Source organism: Chlamydotis macqueenii, chromosome 2 (assembly GCF_036417535.1).
Source record: "Chlamydotis macqueenii isolate bChlMac1 chromosome 2, bChlMac1.mat, whole genome shotgun sequence".
NCBI classification, from domain to species: Eukaryota; Metazoa; Chordata; class Aves; order Otidiformes; family Otididae; genus Chlamydotis; species Chlamydotis macqueenii.
In genome coordinates, this window is record NC_141557.1 from 74,933,945 (window position 1) to 74,956,133 (window position 22,189).

Consider the following 22,189-nt stretch of genomic DNA (forward strand, 5'->3'; position numbering starts at 1 on the left):
AGGATTTTTCACAAAAATCAAAATGCTCTCAAATTTCAAGTGTCTTCCAATGTTTAAAACAAGAATTGAGACAAGCTATTTTGCCTGGCAGTTCTCGCTGAGTTCTGGAGCATCTGGATCATCCAGATATCCATGTTTCAGGCTTTGAATCTATACTTTGTGAGAAGGCATGACTGCGCCTACACAAAGTTAGATCTCTTTGTGGTCCCTGAAGTGGAAGGGAGACTCTCTATTATTTTAGAGAACCTCTGCAAGAAGTTCAAAATTAGGGGAGGAACTCATGGTGAGAGGACAACTCTGTTGATAGTGGACATGTACACCATTTCCAAACAGCTAAGTGAAAAAAATTAAAATTTATATTGGCACCAGTCAATAACCTGCATAGCAGAATCTTATTCACAAGTGTCTCCTCCAAAGTGGGGATCTTAAAGCCTGTGTTTCAGGAACATTTGTTTGTCAGCAGGATGCTACCAGGGAATGGGATGAGTGCAGCCCATGGCTTTCTGTGTAACGGACTCCCAAAGATTTAGAGTCATGCCTGCAACTTGTTCCTCAAGTGAAAATCACTTGGGCCCTTCCTGGCTGATGGGTGCCTCTGTTCTCTGTTGGCTCAGTCTTTCCTGAGCTCAAGCAATCCTGAAACCAGTGTGAGAAGGGAAAGAGGAAAACATGCTTGCTGCTGTTACCTCACCTGCAGGTATGTCTTTGCTATAGAAGTTTCCCAAATGAGCATTTCTTAGGTTAGGCTGTCCACTTCCAGAAAATATTGAAGAGATGAAATTATACTACAATGTTACAGTAAAGGGGGTCTGTTTTTGAGGGGAAGGCAAGCATTATTTCCAACTCTTTCTTTCTTTAGGGGGAACAATATCTACCAAAGAAGAGGATGCTGTTGGTGGGATTGTGTTTGATCAAGAAAAGGAAAGGATGGTCAGCCCTAAACTCTTCAAACTCAGAGGAATCTTTGACGTCTCCAATCACATCCCCTGCACCTGCCATCTCGGTGCCCTCTTCATTGATTTCCATGTATGCCTCATGGATGGCCTCAGATATCGTCAGGCTCTCTGATGAAGAGATGCCAGACAGATTGGCCGAAGGGCTGAATAGATCAGTCATACCCAAGGCCATTAAGACATTTGTGAGGTTATATTTTTCCTCTATCTTCATGCGCGGAAGGTACACTTTCACTCTCTTCCTTTCCATCATATTGGGACTGGTCCACTCCGTAAGTTTTTCAAAGCTGATACTGTTCTCAAGCTGCAAAGAGAGGCAGGGAATTAAATGCTTGGGATGCAAATACAACTTCTTCCTGCCATTCATTTTAGTCAAGGTTATCATAAAAAAAAAACCAAACCAAACCAGAATGCTCCCTGAAATGCATCTTATCAACATCCTTCTTGTAGTTTTTTATTTGCCTCTCCAGTACTGCCTGTGTCACTATCCTTTTATTCAATTTCTTACCCACCTGGCACATCCCCTTGTGTCCAACTAACTTTGCGTCTCAAAAGGCATAACAATTTTACAGCCTAGCAAATAAGTCAGCTTGGAAAGAGACTGCAAAAAAAATGTCATGAAAATTTACCTATAGTTGATGCTACCTAACAAATGCAAAATCTTCTACATCTTTAATAACTCTACTTTATAATATAATTCCCTAAAATTGCTGAAATAATAATAATGTATTATATAGTGCAGTTTGCATCCCTTTTTCCCTTTCTTGAGTACAGATAGGTAAATTGATAATACCTTGATAACTATATTTTAAATTATTTACATTGGAATTCAGATTTTTTTGCTACGTCTTCCGGAAATTCTGCATGAAGGTAAACCAGTCCACCTGACTGAAGCAAATTAAGGCTTCCAGTTTTGTTTCTCCCTTGCATCTGTCCATTTTTATTTCCTCTTTGCTCCTCTTTGCATTCTGTCTTTACTCAGTTGTTTATCTTAATTTTTTCCAAGACCAAGGCAATAGTTTCATTTAATTTTGCACAGTCAGTAGATTATATTTATGTTTTTACCTCAGTGCATACTGCTCCCACTTTTTTTTCTCTTTAAAGGACAAAACCATTTTTTACCAGTTTTTCCTGCATCTGGCAAAAATTGACTCAAAATATATTCTTTTACTTTCTATGCTGACCTCGTTTTCTGTCCTTGTATGTTCATGGATTCTTTCTACTGTTGATGTTCATCCCATCAGACCCAGGTCTCTTCTGTTTTCTTTATTTGATGTGTAATTTCCAAATATGTTCTATGCATTTCCTTTCCATCTCTGCATTTAACACTCTCTGAAGTCTTAACTGATGAAGTGTTTTTCATCCGTCAGTTTAGCTTGATCAGTTTCACCATTACAAAATCAAGATTACTTTAATAAGAATATGCTTTATCTAACCTTGATTTTCATTCCACGATGACATAATCAGATCAATTTTTGATGGCAGTCCATTTATGATGTTTAATGAAGGTTTTGTTAACAAAAATTCTTAGTGATTCCTGCAAAGAACGCCTAATTCTCATCAGCTTTAGCAACATTTCCTCAACAGTTCATATGGAGGAGGGGGTGAAATTACCTCTCAATGAAAAAGAGTATATCTGTCCATACATACATCCTCTTCTGCAGGGCCACAGCAGCAGTAGGCTCCTTTACCTTCATTTGATTAGACTGAGCCCAGGGCTCTCCTAAAAGACCAGTCTCTGCCTGAGCACCTGGTAGCACCTGGGGACTTTTTGAGCTTCCCTGCCTGCCCAGCACAGCTGTGGTGTGGGCAGCTGGGGTGTAAATGAACAGCAAAAGGTCTGACAGTAGCCAAGTCCCACTGAAGTGGTAACTCTTCTGCTTCCCCTGCCAGGGCCATACCTGCTCCAGGCCGGAAACATCATCAGGCAACAGCACCAGCATGCTCAGCTCTCCGCTGGCATACGGGAGCTCCAGGATCTTCATTTTCTCTGCAGCCACCACTGCCACTTTGAAGGTGCTGTTCTGATGCATCATTTGAACAGGTCTGCTTTCTTGCTGCACAAACAGAAACATGAGACAACGTGACCAGGGAGTAATTTTTTCTTTAGGCAGGCATGTGGACGACCCCTTTGAAAGTGACAGAGCTCAATGTTCAAGCATGTTGCCTTTGAAGAAGAGCTGTGTTTCTGTTTTCCTCTCTTATCTGCTAGCGTGCTCTGGTCAGACATAGCTCTTGCAAACCTGACAGCGAGGGGCCCAGTGAAATCCCTCGGCCAATGACCACAGCATGCTGTATGTGTAACACCCAGCCCACTGGCCGTACAAGCCAGAAGCCTGGCTTCCTGGCCAGAAGCTGTGTCTGTGCCCCCCTACCTCTGTCACATTGAAGGGCACTTCCCGAGTGTCTTCTTCTTTAAATGGTGTCTTCCATATCCCTTTGAAGTAAATGGCGTTCACAAGGACCAGCATAGTATCGAGACCAACAGAGCCTGGTTCAAGGAAATCTTGAATCTGTCCTTTAAGGAAGAAGCAAGGCAGAGAGTGGTAAGTTTCATAGCAGTGGTCTTGCATTTTAGAGGTCAATTGACATGCTGCTGCTGGATTCTACTTCCTCTTCTTCAGAGGCCTGCATGTGGAATTTAAGTTGATGAGGATGATATAATACAGTATGACTGGCACCCAGCCAGACATTTCCGCAAGAAGATAGATATATTCAAGATTGGTATACATCCTGGGGAATATTTCTAACCAGTGCTTGGGAAAAAAAAAATATATAGAAAAGAAGGAACAAGAGAGGGAAGCAGAGATATAGATTTTCTGTTTCTCACTGTGCTTCTTTCTCACACTTTACTGTTATTTTTCCTCCCACCTCAGCACAATAAATGTACACAAGCTCCTGAGTTATTCCTTTCCCACTCTCAGCCTAATGCGTGCATTACCTTATCCTCTGGAAGCTCATTTCTTATCCATTCAGCACATCCTTGTAAAATTATGCGAATATTCTAGAGAAGCTGGGACTAACTTGCCATGAGTTAAACTCTCCATACACTAAAAGTGTGCATATCCTGGCACCTCTGCTTTTCCTAGATATGTTTAAAACAAACTGTCACTGCCACGCAGGTGCAATAGGATCATCTCTTTCCACAGGAAATATCCAGTAATGCATATGGGAGGAGGACATTTCTCCTCTAATGTTTAGTCTTCCCAGAAGTAGTTCAAACGCCATTGCAAGAGGGAAGTATATTTCAAAATCTTGTCTGACCTTACCGTTTGTCTGACTTTCCACCCAGGAATTAATGAGCCGTCTGGCTTGATCTGGTGCTGTTTTGAAGCTGACCATTTCCAGACCTGCTCTGTACAGTTTCTTCACACATTTTAAGTAGATCTATAAAGACAGAAATTACAGTCGCTAAACTAGACATTTTTTTAAAACAGTATGAAGGTGAAATAAAATATGGCTAAAAGGATTTCTATAGTGATGCCATGGTCAGGCTGTTCTCATTTCTTGCTTTCTGGAAGAACCTGCTAAAACTGGGCCAGAAAAAATTATTCTGATCCATGACATTTTCATATCTGACATTTTTACTAACTGAACATTTAAGAGTATATATTAGAAGTGTTTAAATATTTTATTGAAGAAAGTCTGATCCAAAACCATTGTTTCGGGTTCATTTGGGTGTGTTTTATTATCGTTACGTCCATTCCTTTTTAAAAAAAAAAAAAGTATTTTTCCACATTTTTAAAGATAAGAAGTTTTCTTTATTTAGAATAATGCATGATTTGTTTTGAAAATGACAAATGAAAGATTTTGACACTTTCAAAAGTTGTTTTTGAGGTGCGGTTTTCAAGTGAAGAAATATGCTGAAGTCAAATTTTTTCCTGAAAAAAAACCCAAACGACCTATTAAAGTGAAAAGACTTTAGGGGAGCAAGTGGAGAGGGGGAAATTACATTACCAAATAGTTTTTATTATTACTCCATTCATTTTTTAATAGGGCCATCTTTTTGCCTGGAATTACTTTAATTCTGGCTATTGTCAGAACTGTGGCAAAGGGAAAAGCTGTAGAAGTGGGGACCACTGGATTAACAGATCACCTACTTTGGCCAGTCCTCCTGGACTACAGGTTTTTACAGGGTCTAGCAAGAAATCATTCTGATGCACCACTCACCGGTAGGATTGGACATGTCTTTTCAGCATACAGTCTGTTGGCAATGTGAACTGAATGATTGGCTTTTGGTGCAGTGATATCAGACAGAAGTTCTTTAAACAGTACGTGGATATTCACTGACTTGCCACACTGAATTGTTGATAAGAAGATAAAAAGGTATATCTGTTAGCTTATTTTGCTAGAAATAGAATTATTTATAAGGCACAAATAACATGGGAAAACACACAGTCTTTGGACATTTGCAAATGAAAATGTGCTACAGTCTAAACGCCCCATGGGAGGGATGTTCAATATAAGCAGCTAATAATGTACCATTAATTCATAGCATATGATGACACTCATTCTAGGTGACAGCAAGCAGAAAACTTCAGTGATGAATCTCAAATCATATGGCACAGGAGTGAGGTAACAAAAAAGAAAAATTCAAGTGTCAATGATTGCAATGGGCTAGTTGTCACAGATGTAGAGCCTCTAGTTCCCAGCTTGTGTTTCATTTTTTGTGGCAGCCTTATGCTGAAGCTGCAAATGGGAGAAGAGTGCTAGATGATGAGGGAGTCAAGAAGTGTCTCATAATATAGTGGAAAAAATGGATCAACTGTCTAATCCCCCAGGAATAGTGTCTCAGGTGACACAGGCGAAGAGTGTGTAAGAAAAGTCCACAATGTTAACAGCAGCTGGAACTCCTCCTTTCTAAATGCTTAACCAGCCACTAAATGCTCTAATTGATATTACCTTTATTTGTCTTTACTTAAAAAAAAAAAAGTCTTCTTGTTCTTTGCAAGTACCACCTTGTGCTTGTGGATCCTAAGTGGATGGGTACAGACCAGGGAGCATGGCTTGTGTTATCTTTACAGAGGCAGCAGATTAACATGGGGGAAAGTACACGGATGGTATCAAGGTACTGGGAGCCCTCTTAGTGCTCTTGGGGTAGCACTAGTCCCCATAGCTTTTGGAAGAGTGTGGTTACTTTCTAGCCTTTGAGGCTTCTGCTCTTTTTTCTGCTGAAGCATCTTCCTGCCCACTTTGCAGTCTCAGCTGCCAGTCTGACTGCTGTACCCTGGCTCCAGGTGCACTTGCAGGTGTGCAGATGCTCACCTACACAAGAAGGTAGTCTGGTCCCAAAAGCATCCTGTTCTGTCCTATCACTTGTTCTTGTGCAACATGTGCAGCTTATCTTCTTTTTCTGTTTTTTTTTTGTTTTTTTTTTAAACTTACATCTCTCAAAATAAGAGCATTAACAAAGGTTTGGGAAAGTGTTGAACCTACTTGAAGCACAGTTAGAACAGTCTGTTCTCTGGAGAAAAATGTGAAAGAGAAATAAATGTACCTTAGATTTTTGTACCTTGGTCTGAGTAGTTCCTCCAAATCCTGCAATTTTGTCAAAGTGAAGAACCTGCAATTGAAAGTAGCAATAGAAGAGATTAAGTGCATGAAGTCCATGGAGAGTCATTGATGTTTGTGTTGAAACTATAGGTTTGGACTAACCAGGTCTGATTAGCATATAGATGAACTAAAATTTCATTATTTCAGATGAACTGAAATTTCATGTGAGCTTTAAATCAGTTTATTTACTGCATGTGCCACACTGAAAATTTGTGACTATGATCCTAAGCTTATATCCCTTCTTTTCCAGTTAATGGTATTCAGTCTATAAGCCAGCTACAACCTCACTGTCACTCTTTTTTTTCTGAATGTTTTGTCTTTTGTATATTACAATTTGTCCTTTCCACCTGGAATGAATCAGGTCTGTGAGACAATATAAGCTGAAGCATGAGATCTGCCTTAACCATTCTTCAAGACTGCTCTTTCTTAATGGAAACTAAAGGCTGTTCTAACCCTTTGTAGAGAAAAGCAATGGTAAATGAAAACTCAGCTCCAAATCCAAACTTCATAGTCTGGAATGCCATTCTTTTTCTAGGCAGGTTTGAATCCAGTGCCAAATGTGGTTGTGTGACTCTCTTCCCTCAACTGGAGAATGTCCTGAAGATGTAAATAGATAATCTGTTCAACCTGTGTTGAACAGGATCAAAAAGAGTTTGTATACATTTACGTAACTTACCTTCTCCATCTGGTACTCAGTGTTACCTCTTGCTCCCAAATAAACCATGGCCAAGGCTGCAATGATGGTCAGGGGGGAGTAGAAGATGTTGTCATTGGCATGGTGGACTTTCAGCTCTTTGAATACATCAAAAGAAAATTCTGCATTTGCTGCACTGATGGAGCCCATTGCAAAATCTGTGTTGTCTGAAGCAAAGAGAAATATGACTGTATAGTGGTAATATGTAGCATTTATTTTAAAAAGTACTATCAATAGCCCAGAAACTTGTAGTTCATTGCTGGTTTTGTGGTGCTAAACCAACTAACGATGTGAAGCTTACAAATTCTGTGATCATTAGAAATATTGTAACTCCTGACCCATTTATCTGTGAATGTGTATTTGTTTTCTTTCAGCAAGATACTAGCTCTTCGTCAAGATATTATCTTGTGCTTGCCTTTTAGGAATTAGGCAGTTTCATACATGCTTCAATATGATAAATATAACACTGAATGTGTGAGTTTCCCTATGGCTATCTAGAGGATTCTGAATGATGTTTGAGATAATGAAAACTTCATATTTCATTTCTTCTGTGGCTGCACTGGACCATGCTCTGAATCTCTAAATCAACTGTAAACAAGTCACTATGCTCTTAGTGCACTTCTTACTGTTCCTTAGTACAGCCACCCACAAATTGGGAGGTTGCTCTCCTGTAGTTTAGATGCTAAACTATAGATTTGGGGGGAGGGGGGGGCGTTTCTTTGCTGTAGCCCCATTTCAGACATTTAGTCTCTGCTTATGCTTTTTTGTTGAGAAAAAGCACAAGCATATATATCATAAATATGGGGTTTGGCAGTACAGCTTGGAAAAGCGTAGAGCTGCATTCATTCAGTCAGGTGCAAGCCCTGTACATGCAAATGAATGTAACATGTTAAGGATATTCATTGAAGTCTTCAGGCATTCTCTCTTTTGAATCTGAGACCAAGAAAGTTGCGTACTCTTCTTGCACCTCTAAGCCAGTTGAAGTTGGAGGAATAGCAGCGTATCCATAGTTTGGAGCAGGTGTGGTTGATTATGTGACCTGAGAGGCATCTGGCTCTAATGACTGTGCCGCCACACAACCTATGAATCATCATACTGCACCTCACCTGTGTTCTCCAGAGAGTGAGACAGAAAAGAGAAATGCCTTTATTCCCCAAAAAAATTATTAAAATTATAAAATAACAGTTTTAATGTGACACCAGATTTAAAAAAAAAAAAAAAAAGAGGTATTTCTACTCAAAGCTATGGTGTACAAACACTCAGATTTTGCACACCTAAAATTATTTGACAGTCAAACAGTGTAAGGTATATTGATAAGGCAATGTAAAATTACTGTATATGCTGTCTTTTTACATATCTGTCTTATACTTACCTTAGAACTCTTAAACATAATATCTTTTTTTTTTCCAAATTAAAGAATACAAATTAGAAATCATATTTTACTTGGAGAAATACTTACCCAACAAACTTCAGAGAGGCATGTATTAACCCAGCTTGCCAGCTGAACCTAAACAGATTCTCTGAGCTCTTGGTGCTATATATTGTACCATTTGAGACACTCCCACTGTCAGCCTTCAGGAAGTCATCTTTTGAGTGACCTTTCATCACAACTTTTTGATTCATTGCACTTTGAAACATTGAGTAGACGGACCTTAGACTGTTACTTTACTGGCAGCAAGTCAACATTTCTTTACTGAAGCAAAATCTAATTTTAAAAATGAATTATTCAAGCTTTTGCTGTAATTGATAAGGCTATACCAAAGCAATTGGAGTTCCAGTCTAAAACTATGTTTCCCATAGTTCTTCTGAATTTACACAGTAATGTGATTAGGTCATATTGGGTAACTAAAGTCACATGAAAAACAAATGCAAAAAAAACCTGAGGAAAATCAGTGTTACAAACATATCTAGCGAAACTTAATACATTTTTAATAAACCTAGCTGTAACATCAGATCAGGTGATTCTCACAGTCAAGTGACACTAAAGATCCCAAAATATTACAGGAAAATAAGACCTTGTCATAGTGCAGTGACCTAGGAGTGAGCAAATGGCTCCCACCACTGTTCATTATTAGTGAGCATCCACAGATATAGCTGAGGAAAGAGTCTGGAATTACCAGGGAGCACAAAAAAGTGCATCAGTCTCTGAAAACCTAGCTGGTTCTCTTCTTATCTACAAGGCACTGTTAAGTGCAGAAAGCACTGTAGCAGAGAACTCCCACCAAGAGTGAACGGAAAAGTGGATACTGGGCTAACTGCTGAAGGTCTAATAAGTATGTAACAACTCACTACAGAGTCTCTGCAGTGGAACAGAGGGAAGTTCCTCATGGACAGTGACCATCTGGTGTTGTCAAAATAATACAATTCCAAGCAGAGCCAGCCGCAGGATGATCATTCTACTCAGAAGATTTTGAAATTGATTTTTTTCCATGTAAGAACAAACTCAAACCTTTCTGTTTATTTTTCAAGACCAAAATAGTACTGAAAGGTATTTTGGTCTGCCAAAATGCAGAAGTATGTTCCTGGAGTTCAAGGACTGGTATGGTTTATAGCTTGTACTTGTTAAAAACGCAGCCACATCTATGTCTGTGCCTAGGTGAGACCAAAGTTTTTTACCTGAGGTCAAACTATAGAGTCTACAGCTTACATGTGGAGGAGGGAAGAAGGACTCAGGAGAAAGCATGTTTTGCTAAAACTTCATTTTGATTAAAACATTCAGAGCAGCAGTGTTGAGGTGAAGCAGAGGTCTGAGGGTGGGCACGGCAGAGGAAGAATTTGAGGAACAGTCAGGAATTACATACTTGCTGGGCTGTAAGTCAGACCCCAGAGTACTCAGATATTCAGAAATTGATTTTAACCAGCTAGTAAAGGATGATTGAGGGTCAGCTTTTAATTTTCATTCTCTACAGGTCATGGCAACAAGGCCCATGGTACGTGCACAGGCCATTCTCATAGATCTTCCATACCAACCTTTTTACTATGGCAGGTGAATAAACTACAGAATCTGTCTGCAGGAACATTCATGGTCTGTTAGACAATCATAATGCACAATATCAAATATAATTTGATTGTAAAAAGCTATTACTCTTTATTGAATAATAGACTTGATGAGCAGTAAAGAAACAAATCTGGCATCTGTAAAGGCCATAGAGGTGGATAATAGAAATCCCAAATTTGTACATATTAAGTCACAGAGCACATAGCAGTAGGTGCACGCTCTGTGGAAGGGAAAGCAAGCTACTTTACCCTTAACAGTGTGTTTTGTTTTGCTGAAATGCAGGCTTGTACGTGCAGAGCCTGGTAAATGGTGTGGCTTTCAGTTTCCCAACTCAGCATGAGCTTTTCATCTGGGGGTGCTATAGCACTGATGAGGATGGGAAAATCTAAAGACAGTAGCTTTCCTCTCACCTTGTTTAATGTTCCTTATTCTGTGACCTGGGCTGCTGTAGTTTTTACTCTATCCTATCAAACTGTTACTGCCCACTAGCACAGGTTTTGTGTGGAAAGAGCTGTAGTGTGTCTTCTCTTATTCTCCCATTTTCATAAATTCACATTAGAGTTCCAGCTACTGGTCAGCAGTTGCTCAAACTGGCCAGCTCTTTGCCTAATGTCCAAGATTTTCTCAACGAATACTTTATTCACCAACTCCTTTAGAAGAGGGCAAGTAGGTGTTTCTGGTATGTTCTCCCAGCCAATATAATTGCCTTCTTTGTACACTCCACATTTCATACCTCTGCACGACCACCATAACTGTTCTCCACACAGATAAGCTGGTTGAACGTCTGATAACTGCTAGCTTCTGAATTATCATAGCCACCCTAATGTGAAAAACTACTTTGTCAAGGCAGGCAAGATAGTTTAAAACACCCCAAGTAAATGAGCTCATGGAAGAGAGGAAGTTTGCTTCTGTCAGTAGTCATGCATGTGGCAGCACGACTTCTCCAGAGAGTAATCCGTCACTACACACTACTGGGTTTGTTTTGTATTTTTTTCTATACTGAGTCTTAGTGCAAAAGTGGCTGCAGAAGCAGCCTGTGAGCAGCTGAAAATTTTTATCAGAATGGGCTACCATATGCAGTCGTCAGCAGAGAAAGTTCTCTTTTGTAACTTTGCTTAGTTAGGGCACTGGTCCTGGGGAAATCAGATGCTTCTCCTGAAATTCAAAAACTAAGAATGTGGTACTGTAAAGCAAGATAAACAGGTTAAAATCTGCTCTATATCCATGTTTGTCCCAAGAAAGAGGTCAGCAAGGACTCTGCCACCCTTTGTGCATAAAGTAGTTGATGGTGTTTGCCCCTCTTCCCCAATGTTGGCATAATCAAGGAGATATTAAGCAGCAGGAAAAAACAGCTCTTTCCAGCATTTCTTTGTTCAGATTTTGACATTTCATTTCTTATGGTTGCTCATTGTGCAGTGTTCTGGATGTAATGTTTGCTTAAGGTTTGGATGACCTGTCCATCTGCATCATGCTTAGCAGAGGCTATACTGGCATCTCTCAATGGTCTTAAATGAACTGAGATGTGGCCAAAGAAGTACAGCCTACAGGATTTCAGATGCTTTTTATTCAATGGTGGCATTTGCTGTGCTGGAGGTGACCAGCTGTGTGTGGTGCACACAGAGTCTAAGGCAGACTGTCACTGGTATTGGCACTAGCACTTTTAAGACAACCAGCATCTTGTACTAAACCTCTCAAAGAGTCAGTGTGTCAGACCCAGGGTAAAGTTAATGCCTAACGTGTCCTTTCCCCTTCAGAGCTCATAGTAGCTGGTGTGTCAATGTGTATTGTGTTTGCACAGCAACCCAAGGTAAAGGGAGGCCAAGCACATCCACCGGTCCTCCATGCCTCATGATTGCTGGTTGGCTCTGGCAATAACTCCATTTGTTACAATAAAGCAGCAGTAAAGGGGTGACTTTTTTCTGCTGCACATGCTTGCCAAAAGAAAGCAAGAGGCTTGCCCAATTGCCACTTCTCAGGTAGCTGGATCTCACTCACTGCAACGGTGTCATGCTCACGGTGCTCTCTGGCAAGCGGTGATGATCTTTGCCTGCCACACATAGCTGCTGAGCAGCTCTTTTGTGCAGCCTCTGAAGGGACCTAAGTTTGTCAATGCTTTCTTCTTTTTCTTTATAGTATTAGCTCCAATAAATGGCGTTTGAGACAATACCTTACAGAGTCTGAGTGCCTTTCTTACTGGGATCATAAAGAATCAGGGCTTCCTCATATAAAACATTCTACCAGTTATAATTTGAAGGAAATAAACACTAGTCTTCATAGGGGACAAGAAGTATTACTCAAAACTGCCCTCCTTAGTTTTTTTCAGTGACAACTCAAAAATCTTTCTCTGCTCTTCTCGGCCATCTGTTGCAAATCTTTTGAAGATATAATTTATGTTATATATGAGTACTAAGAAATAATTTAAAGGAAAGCAAAATATCAGAGGAAAAATGAGGAAAACTGCAACCATCAGAGAGACTAGAGTCCAGTGGAAAGGTAAATACAGAAATTGAGAGTTACTCAGCAATCAGACCACGGAAAGACATAGATCTGTTTAGTGTGGGACAAATGGGCAGTTATCTTTCCATGAATGCTCATGCAAACAGTATTTTACTTATTTTGCTTTGCTTTTTGGCAGTGTACATGTTTGTAGGCTGTGAGGTATGCTGGCATGGTTCAACAGGCTGTGCGGCAACGCCCAGCATCAAGCCTGTGCCTGGGGAAGAGGCAGTGGCATCCCCTTCAGGATTGTGTCTGCTCCAGGCACCGTTCAGAGTCTCCGTCTTTTCTCTGCTCTGCAAGCTCTTTTGTTTGGCATTGCACATTTACAAAATACAGTTCCTAACAGGAGAAGCACTTGCTGACAGAGATCTACCTTCTATTTTTAAGTAAATGTCTCTGATTTTGGGGAGCACTGCCTTCTACACCAGGAGCTGCTACCACTATGCTAGGCGCAGGAGGCTACTTTCCAGGTCCTGGTTGTTTTCACTACAATTGTAGATGTTTTATAAATTAAGATGGCAAATAGTAAAATAGATTATGTGAAGAGAAAATGGATTTTTTAAAAAATTATACTGTATTTTGTTTCCAGTTTCAAAATTATCTAGTTAGTTTATTTAGTTTTAAACTAAGTTTAAAAAAAAAAATTACAAAGAATATAAATGACTCCTTCTACTGTAGTAAGCTAAGTAACAATCCTTGCTTCAGCCACACTGTCTCCTCTGCTCACACACAGGATTCCTTTTCCTGTTGTGAGACCTGTGCTCTTCAGGATAATATTTTGCAGCACTTGCCTTTATCACATATGCCATTAATTGGTTTTCTTTTACATTTTATCTGAAAATATATAGGTCTGATTATGCAAGCTAGTACATTCTAACACTGTTCATTTCATATTTTTTTTCTAACATAAGTATTTTATATTTGAGACAAACCAGATACATACAAAATACCAATGGCAGTCACTGAAAAACATGCAGGGCTATTTTTTGCATACCCTATTAATCAGAAGAGCCCCCAGCCTGTGTTTTATGTTCTGTTCTCTTACCAGCTAATTGACATGAAAACTGTGCCTCTATGGGTAATTTTACTATTTCAGGCTGTATTTCATACTGAAATTACAGCCATGTGAGACAGCTCCACAGACTATCATGAGTCTGCTTTATTTAGCAATTGAATTTGTGTTGAGTACTGTAATTGACTGTAATTTTTCCTGTATAACTCAGCATTTGGAAGTGCCCTTTGAATCCATAGTTCTGAAATGGCACTAGTATGCTCGCAACACTTCCCTTCTTTCCTGTGAGCAACAGGAAAAGAAGAGTGAGTCATCAAAGAAGTGGAATATTTTTCCTTTAAAGGGAAGTATTTTTCATGTATCTGTGGATTTTGGACATTGCCTGCTGCCAAACTGGGCAGGTTACTCTCTTCTCTGTAACTCCTTACTATGCCTGCCCACCACCTGCTCCACAACATCCAGGAGGTGGTTTAGGGAACTAGATCATCAGCAAGCAAATTAACTTTCCCAAAATTTTCCTCTTGATTTAAGTCCCACAGAACTGCTCATGGAATCATAGAATAGTTCGAGTTGGAAGGGACCTTTAAAGGTCATCTAGTCCAACCCCCCTGCAAGGAGCAGGGACATCTTCAGCTACATCAGGTTGCTTAGAGCCCCTTATTCACCGATGCTGTAACCCCATCATAGAAGGCCACCAAACCAGGTAAGTAATAGTGGTGATGTAAGGGAGTAGAAACACATGGAAGGAAGGAGACAAGGGGAGCAGCATCCTCCTGTTCTTCACTGGCATTAGACTGGCTCAGCCATATCCTAAAACCACACTCTTAATTCCCTGGTAAAATCAAATGTGGGAGAGAAGCAGTAGGTGAGGTTCGGGGTTTACGTGTCCTAATGTCAAGCTGTCCAGTGCCTAAACTTAGTATGATGAATATTTTTAAATAGGAGGTAGACTTCATTGTCACTCACATTTTTCACTTGCTATATTAGACTATTCCTCTGTCCACTTAATTCTGCAGACTACTACATTTAATATTGTTGTAGTTTAGCCCCGACTGGGACCAGACTATGAAGTCTCTCTCTCACTTACCCCACCCTCTGAGAGAATAGGGACAGATAATATAAGGGGAAAAAGGCTCGAGGTTTGAGGTAAGAACAAGGAGAGATCATTAAAGTTACCATTACAGGCAAAACAGACTCGACTTGAGGAAAACTATTCATTTATTACTAAAACCAAAGCAAGATAATGAGAACGAGAACAAGATAATTTCCCCCCACCCCCCCCCCTCCCCAGGTTTAACATTATCTCTACCACGTTTCCCTTCGAGCGGCACCTGGGGGAAGAGGGAACGGGGGTTATGGTCAGTTCATCACACGTCGCTTTACACTGCTCCTTCCTCCTCACGGGAAGGACTCCTCACATTCCTCCCCTACTCCTTCGTGGGGTCCCTCCCACGGGCCACAGTCCTTCTTGAAACTGCTCTGGCGTGGGTCACCTCTTCCACGGGGTGCAGTCCCTCCAGAACAGCTGCCCCAGCGGGCCCTCCACGGGCCACAGCCTCCTTCAGGCATCCGCCTGCTCTGGCGTGGGGTCCTCCACAGGCTGCAGGTGGATCTCTGTCCCTCTGTGGGCCTCCATGGGCTGCAGGGGAATCTTGGCCAGGAGCCGCATTAGTCCTCCCCCTCCTTCACTGACCTTTGTGCCTGTAGCTGTGCCTTTCACAAGAAATTTTTCACAACAGGCTGGCAGATGCCTTTCAGATTCTCTTCACATCTCTTCTCCTCTCCACTTCTTGCAGCCGGGCCAGGCTGAGTTGGGCCCAGATGGGCACCTCGTGGGAGGCCAGAGGGTGAGGGCTGCAAGGCTCACAAGGCTCGCACCTCCCCCTCTCTGCCTCTGCTTCATCACCTCTTCACTTCTTTTTTTTTTTTTCTGTTTTTCCCCTTCTTAAATACACTATCACAGAGGCATTATCACAGAACATTCTGCTACCAATTGGCTTGGCCTTGGCCAGCAGCAGGTCTGCCCTAGGCCTGGCCGAGTCCACTGAACAAAGGGGAAAAAACTTCTAGCAGCTTCCTACAGAAGCTACCACCGTAGCCCCCCCCCCCCCCCAAAATAAAACCAGAACAAATATTTAGTTTGCAGTGGTTTTATTATGATAAATGGAACAAATACAGGCTACTCCTCTAAATACCATCACCATAGATTTTTTCATTAGTTTTTGTGCTAAGGAGAAATAAAACAGATGGAACAAGGAACTCATGCTATCGAAGGCACAAAGACAGTTGTTTTTTAGAAGTGAGAATAGTTGATAGTTGATTATAGTTTTATGTGGGAATTAAGTGTCTAATTCACAGCCATTGCAGAGGAGGCCTTCTCAGAAAAGGCCTTCCATTATTCTGAAACCCTATTTTTGTTACCTGGAAGTTTATGAAGAAGTTGGAGAACTTCCTAGCACATACAGGGTTTCTCACAGGAAAAAAAAAAAAAAAAGTAAAGGGTCTGCCCTACTTGAGAGGAAGCAAAATTACACCAGAAAAGTTGTCTTCTTTCTCTGCTCTCTGAGAACAAAACCTGAGAGTTTCAGCTTGAACCATTACCCTCGGTCAATATTTAAGGAGGAGTCCCACAGGAATACTTTGCTACTCCCATACAAAGTGGCATTTTCCTTGAGACCTATGAGAGGTTCTGTGGGTAAAGCTAAAAGAGGCTGAGTACCTGAGTTTATCCTTTTAATGCAGATCCCTATCCTTTTGTCTCCTTCATGTTGGAGAATGTATCACTCATCTTTGTAGCACTAAAAGAATGTATTTATTGAAGACATACTACATTAGGAAAGGCTCAAAATAAGATTTTCTACATGGGTGTTTCTAGAGGCCTACAGATCTTTGGCAAATATCATATAGTGTATTTTAAGGTAGATGTCATTTTAGCGAGGCCTCCTAAAAGTAAAGCATGTCTGAAGTTGATGTTAGAAAGGAAATAGTTAACATTTTTTAGGGGTTTTTTTTATGTCTAATTTGGCTCTTATTGGATAGTCTTTTTTTTTTTTTTTTTTTTTTTGCAAATTAACACTTTAGGATAAAGTCTAGTGAAAATGTGCTTCATAATGGGGATGTTAGTGGGGAGGAAGATATAATTTCCAAAATAACCTCCACTTAAGGGGAGGAATATCTTCCAAAGAAGAGAATGGTGTTAGTCGGTTTGTCTCTGATGAAGAAGAGGAATGGATGATCAGCTTTGAACTCATAAGAAACTGGGAAACACAGAGGCTCTGGAACAAGCTCCATGGCACTACCTGCTTCACTGCCCTCTTCGTTGACTTCCACAAATGACTTCTGGATGGCCTTGGACACAACCAAACCATCTTTCCTAGAGATTCCTGACAAATCAGCTTTTCCCCAGTCAAAAACGTTCATCACTCCCATCTCCTGAAGAATTTTGTTGAGAACATAACTTTCCTCCATCTTGAACCGAGGCAGGTACACCTTCACTCTCAGTTTTTGCATCCTATCCAAGCTGGTCCATCCTGCTAGTTTTTCATATGTGAGGGTGCATTCAAGCTGTAAGGCAGTATTGATAGTAAAGATTGACACCATAATGAATGGAAGGAAAAGATAATAAGGTTGTTTTTCCCACTTGTCTTCTGACCACACTAGAGCAATGTTAAAGTATTGCTCTGATTGCAGGCCCTTATGTATGCTACTAGAGAGAAAAGGAAGTATTACCTGTTCAAGGCCAGAAAAGTCCTCACAGACAACTTCAGGAAGAAGAATGAACATGCTCAGTTCATCATTAAAGTATGGGAGCTCTATCACTTTCATTTTCACTTCCTCTATGAAGGCCATGTTAAAATAACCTTCCTGAAACATCATCTGCACTGTCCTTCTATCATTCTGGAACACATGAAACATATTAAACAGAAAATACAGAAATGATCACCCTTGTTTAAATTGGTTTCAGTACTGAGATTAGAGTTCAGTCCAGAAACGTGTCATGGGTTTAATGTACTTGTAGCATTGATGTGTTCCTCTCTCTTAACTGTAGCTCCAATGCAGTTACCTATTTTAGAAGCATAAAATCTACTTTTTCTTTTCTGCTGATGTCAGATTACTTTAGTCACAACTCCCTTGTAACGTCCTTCTTTTTTTCTGGCATGTCAGATGAGGAAACTGATGCAACTGATGCAACCATGAATCTAAATTCTTCATGAATAATATATACATTCTTCTGAGATAATTTGTCTTTAGCTCATTGTTTCCTGAAAACAAACACTGTTCTGCTGGTAAATAGTGTCAGAGGAACAGAATCCTCAAATTCAGTCCCAAAAGCAGACTGTTTTTGAGACAGAATGCTTAGTTGCAAAATCCCCAACAGAGTCAGTGCATGTGCTCAGTGACTTTGACTCGACCAGGATCTCAGCTGCACAAGACCCACTTCTGATGTGAATAGAAACAGCTACATATTTGGTAATCAAAGCGGAGAGAAGATCTGGCTTATTATTCTTCTGGCTGAAGACCAGTGTTTTTGCCTTGAGATAACAGAGAGGAGGAAAGCTTCCACCTGTTCTTATAGGAGACTCACATCTGATTTCCACCCCCATGCTGTTTCAGTTCCTATCCATACTGTACCTTGTTCAGTTGGAAATATGCTTCCTTAGTGTCTTCTTTCTTAAATTCTACTGCCCATTTTCCTTTAAAATATATAGCATTGACCAGGACAAGTACAGGAGAGGGATCAATAAACCCAGCAGCAAATAGGTCTTTGATTTTACCTTTAAAATAATGAATTAAGAAGAATCATTACTTTGTTTGGGAAATCCGATGCACTTGACTATTAATACTTATTTCTGTAAATATGAAAAGTAGTATAATATTGTCAGACAAATAACAAAAGTTTATGTACACCTTCTGAAACCAAGAACTCAAGGTATTTTTGTACTTCTTCCTGTGTTTATTTCCTCTGGAGAAAAAAAAAAAAAAAGCAGTAGGTGTTTAATATATAAAAATCTTGCTACCTTTGGAAGAAAAGGTGGAAACTGAAATTCAGATGTGATATTCCTAACATGTTCAAATGCAAACTAAACAACCTGCACATTTTCTTCTTTACCTTTTGTCTCATTTTCCACCCAGGAGTTAATCTTCTCTCTGGCTTCTTCTTCAGTGTATTTAAAATTGACTGGTTCCAGTTCTGCTCGATAGAATTTCTTTGTGGAATTCAAGTATTGCTGGAAAGTACAAATGAGAGAAGTTTGTTGCAATGTGATGATTTTTATAAGATAGGAAATTTCATGGCTTCAAGACAATTCCATGTAATACATCAGCAAGGGATAAATGGGTAAAAAGGCATATGCAATAAATTCATTGAAATAACTCAGGCATTCAGGTTTTAGAGATATATATTTTTAATAAAAAAATTTGCAAATGTTATTTTTTCTGTATTTTCAAGCTGTACTGAGCAGTCAAAATGTCTCAGCACAGTAAAAAAAATAACTAAGATCAAAATCTGGTACCTTTCTTTAAGCTTATATATCATTGTTATGCTGCCTGTCTTCCTCCAGCCACCAAATGAAGAAAGTTGCCTTATTTTGAACAAATAATCAGTATTGATAATATCACAATGAGATATGTGTATGTGTGTATATATTACTCTCTGTAGAAACATACACAGTAAAACTTGTATTAAGTATAAAACTTTTCCAGGCTGCTGGTCACCTTCTTCTGGCTCTGAAAAGCTCTCTTCACCCAGAGCGTATATTTTTGGAAGCAAGATGAAATTTTGGCTTGTGAAGAGAAAGATAGTTACAGAGATAAAAAAGCACTGTTTCAGGCAATACTCATAAACACAGTAAGTCTGGTTTCCTGATGAAATTATTTATGCACTTGCATATTGCCTGGGCTGTCAGTGTTCCACAGGAATGGTCTAAGGTGGTCAGTTCCACTTAAATTAGACTAATTGACAAAAAATCTCAAAGATACTACTCTCTTCTAAGCCTTGTTTGAAAAGGCAGAGGAATCACAGAGTCCCAAATTCGCATAGACTCTGAAGGAAAGATGGAAGAGTAATTGCAATCGTTTTACTGGAAACAGAGAAGGCACTCTGTGGAGGAAAAAAGTCTTCTGCTGGTCACAGAGCTTTGTTTCTTGGATAGAAATGATGCAGCAAGCACCAGTTCTGTTAGACACCAGGTATTGTGGTAAGGATATATTGAAGTGATTAATGGTATCACTTTCTCTGGAATGCTCAGCGAGAGCTGTTACCGTAGATCTGCTTCTTTATATAAAAGCTTTTAAGTCATGGCTTCCCAGTGCTCTGCTGTTCCCAAAGTCTAACCACTGGGCAATTGGGATGGAAAGGCTCCCTGACTGCACGAGCTGTGGAGTGCAGTCATTTAGCAGTGCACCCTGACAGCACTGTCGTGTTTAATTTCCCTTTGCAGTTTATGATGGAAGAAATTCTGCTGAGCTCGTAACTCCCAGGAGCTGTTAAAATGGACACCATGGCCCCTTACCTGGAAGAAGGGATAAGTAATTTCTCCAAAGAGCCTGTTGGCAATGGTGAGAGAGCAGCCTGGTCTGGGTTCACTGACTGCAGCCAACAGAGCTTGGAACTGGGAATGGACTCCTCCAGCTTCTTCACACTTCAAACAGGAAAACAGAAGTTTCATGGTAGGCTTGAGCTTTCCTGTGCAAAGCTGGACCTGAGAGTGAACTGCAGCCTCTGTGTGAGAAGCCTGACTCCACCCAGTTGATACAGGTGTTGGAATAAGTGCATCAGGACACCACCTGATGTACCTGCTGTACCAGATGTACAGAATGACAAAACGATTCCCCTTCAGGCCTGCAGTAGCCCACCTCCAAATCACATCATATCCTACAGTGATGGCTCTGTGCACACTGATCAAATGTCTGCTGGCTTAGAGCCTGGGAGGACCAAGCTCCAAGGTGCCTTTGGCATGCTCTGTAGACAAATGTTTGCAGGTGGCAATTTAAGCACTTATCATGTTTTAGAGTGGTACTACTGTTTTGGTTAGAAACTTGTCATAAGAAGGCTTAGATGTTGAAATGTGTGATCGCACAAGGTCCCTTAAATAACTAACAAAAGAACAGTAATAAGCAGGTTTACAAATCCAGACAGAGAGGCTGATTAGCCCTGCCGTGCTTTGTGATTAAATGATGGTTTGCAAGGAAAAGAGCTGACAAACCAGCACCTGTTGCTTCATCTCAGCACCACAACTGTATCTTACCTTCTCAGAAGGGCATCTGTTTTCTTGGCTTGTACTGCTCAAAACGTCACTGAAATGAAATACCTGCAATGCAAATGTTTGTTGAATCCAGCTGAGTGACAGTACCTCAAAGCTAAACTATATTGCAAGCCTATTCCAAAACGCAGCCAGACAAAGTCAATGGGGAAAGTCCCATTTGTCCTTTATCATGAGATACTTGCAAGTGAATAAGAAGTTTTTGCAGATGGTGAGCTCGTGAAATCTTTGAAATGTTTCTTCTTCAGAGAGAAGACTTTGAGTATCCAGAGAAGGCAGAAGACCATATCTAAGGGAACCACCACTTCAGAGCCCTGGAGAGTGGAGGGATACCTCCAAAACACTTTCTTTAGCACTGATGTATTAATTGAACAATCAATTACTGTAATAGTATTTAGTCTGAAAAAGTTTGGTATTCGGAATATCATAAGAGAAAGCATTTTTAAAGGGCGCTCTGTGTGCATCACTCCTTTGGATGCTTAGGAACTAAGCATGGTACTGTCAGCCTCTTGGCTCATATCTTGCCACCATCCCCCTTTCAGTGCAAAGGAAACCCACCTTCTCAATCTGTTGAAGTGTGCTGCCCCTAGCTCCGAGGACAACCATCCCAAACGCAGCTGAGAGACTTAGTGGGGAGAAGAAGATGTTTTCATTTCTTTTACTTTTGCTTATCTCTCTGAAAAAGTCAAGGCAGAACTTGGCATTGGCTGTGCTGAGAGAGCACATTTTGGATCTGCGATTGCCTGCAACAAGGGGAACAGAGACTTAGGCTTCTCATCCCTATGCCTGCTAAGCTTAGATGCCTTGGTAGAGCATCTAGGATTTCACAGTGAACTTTAGACTGAAACAATTCATCTGAAAACTAGCACCTTGAATGGTAGGAGAATCACATTTTCAGAAACAGTATTCTGAGTTCAACTGTTTCTTCAGTTCAAGCAATAGCTATGGCTTTGTTACTTAGTCCTAACCTTGTCCTAGCCACAGTACTAGCTCACTTTATGTCCTGATCTTTCTTGCCTCAAGTCTTCTAGGCATAGTACTTATTAATTACACTCCTTGATTATACCTCACTCTCTGTCTCTCTGAAAACTTTGTATAATTAATCAGCTGTGCCTCGCATACTGTGTCCTTCTAAGGATGCTTAATGAACGTTCAACAGAAAATTTAACTACAGATAGGCCCACTTAGCAAGATTTTCAACAAGGCCACATTGTGTAT

The 22,189-nt window shown here is 40.4% G+C and overlaps 2 protein-coding genes across 5 annotated transcripts; both read right to left on the reverse strand.

Annotated features, from left to right (window-relative positions):
- Positions 1–855: 855 nt before the first annotated feature.
- On the reverse strand, positions 856–7,457 carry LOC104477966 (ovalbumin-related protein X). Of its 4 annotated transcripts, none has more exons than XM_086740309.1 (7): positions 7,183–7,457; positions 6,451–6,516; positions 5,124–5,252; positions 4,223–4,340; positions 3,329–3,471; positions 2,855–3,010; positions 856–1,257 (listed from the first exon to the last, which is right to left on the reverse strand). In XM_086740309.1, the coding sequence occupies exons 1-7, from the start codon at positions 7,348–7,350 to the stop codon at positions 856–858; spliced, it is 1,182 nt and encodes a 393-aa protein (XP_086596435.1). In that variant the 5' UTR covers positions 7,351–7,457. The 4 variants fall into 4 exon arrangements, with proteins under 4 accessions (XP_086596435.1, XP_010116498.2, XP_086596437.1 ...); XM_010118196.2 differs by having other exon boundaries at positions 6,466–6,516; positions 7,183–7,362; XM_086740311.1 differs by having other exon boundaries at positions 3,329–3,466; positions 4,218–4,340; positions 6,466–6,516; positions 7,183–7,350.
- Positions 7,458–16,868: 9,411 nt separating this feature from the next.
- On the reverse strand, positions 16,869–21,697 carry LOC104478639 (serpin B4). Its single transcript, XM_086740312.1, has 7 exons — positions 21,530–21,697; positions 20,957–21,019; positions 20,222–20,350; positions 18,820–18,937; positions 18,342–18,484; positions 17,439–17,606; positions 16,869–17,273 (listed from the first exon to the last, which is right to left on the reverse strand). The coding sequence occupies exons 1-7, from the start codon at positions 21,695–21,697 to the stop codon at positions 16,869–16,871; spliced, it is 1,194 nt and encodes a 397-aa protein (XP_086596438.1).
- Between the last annotated feature and the right edge of the window lie 492 nt (positions 21,698–22,189).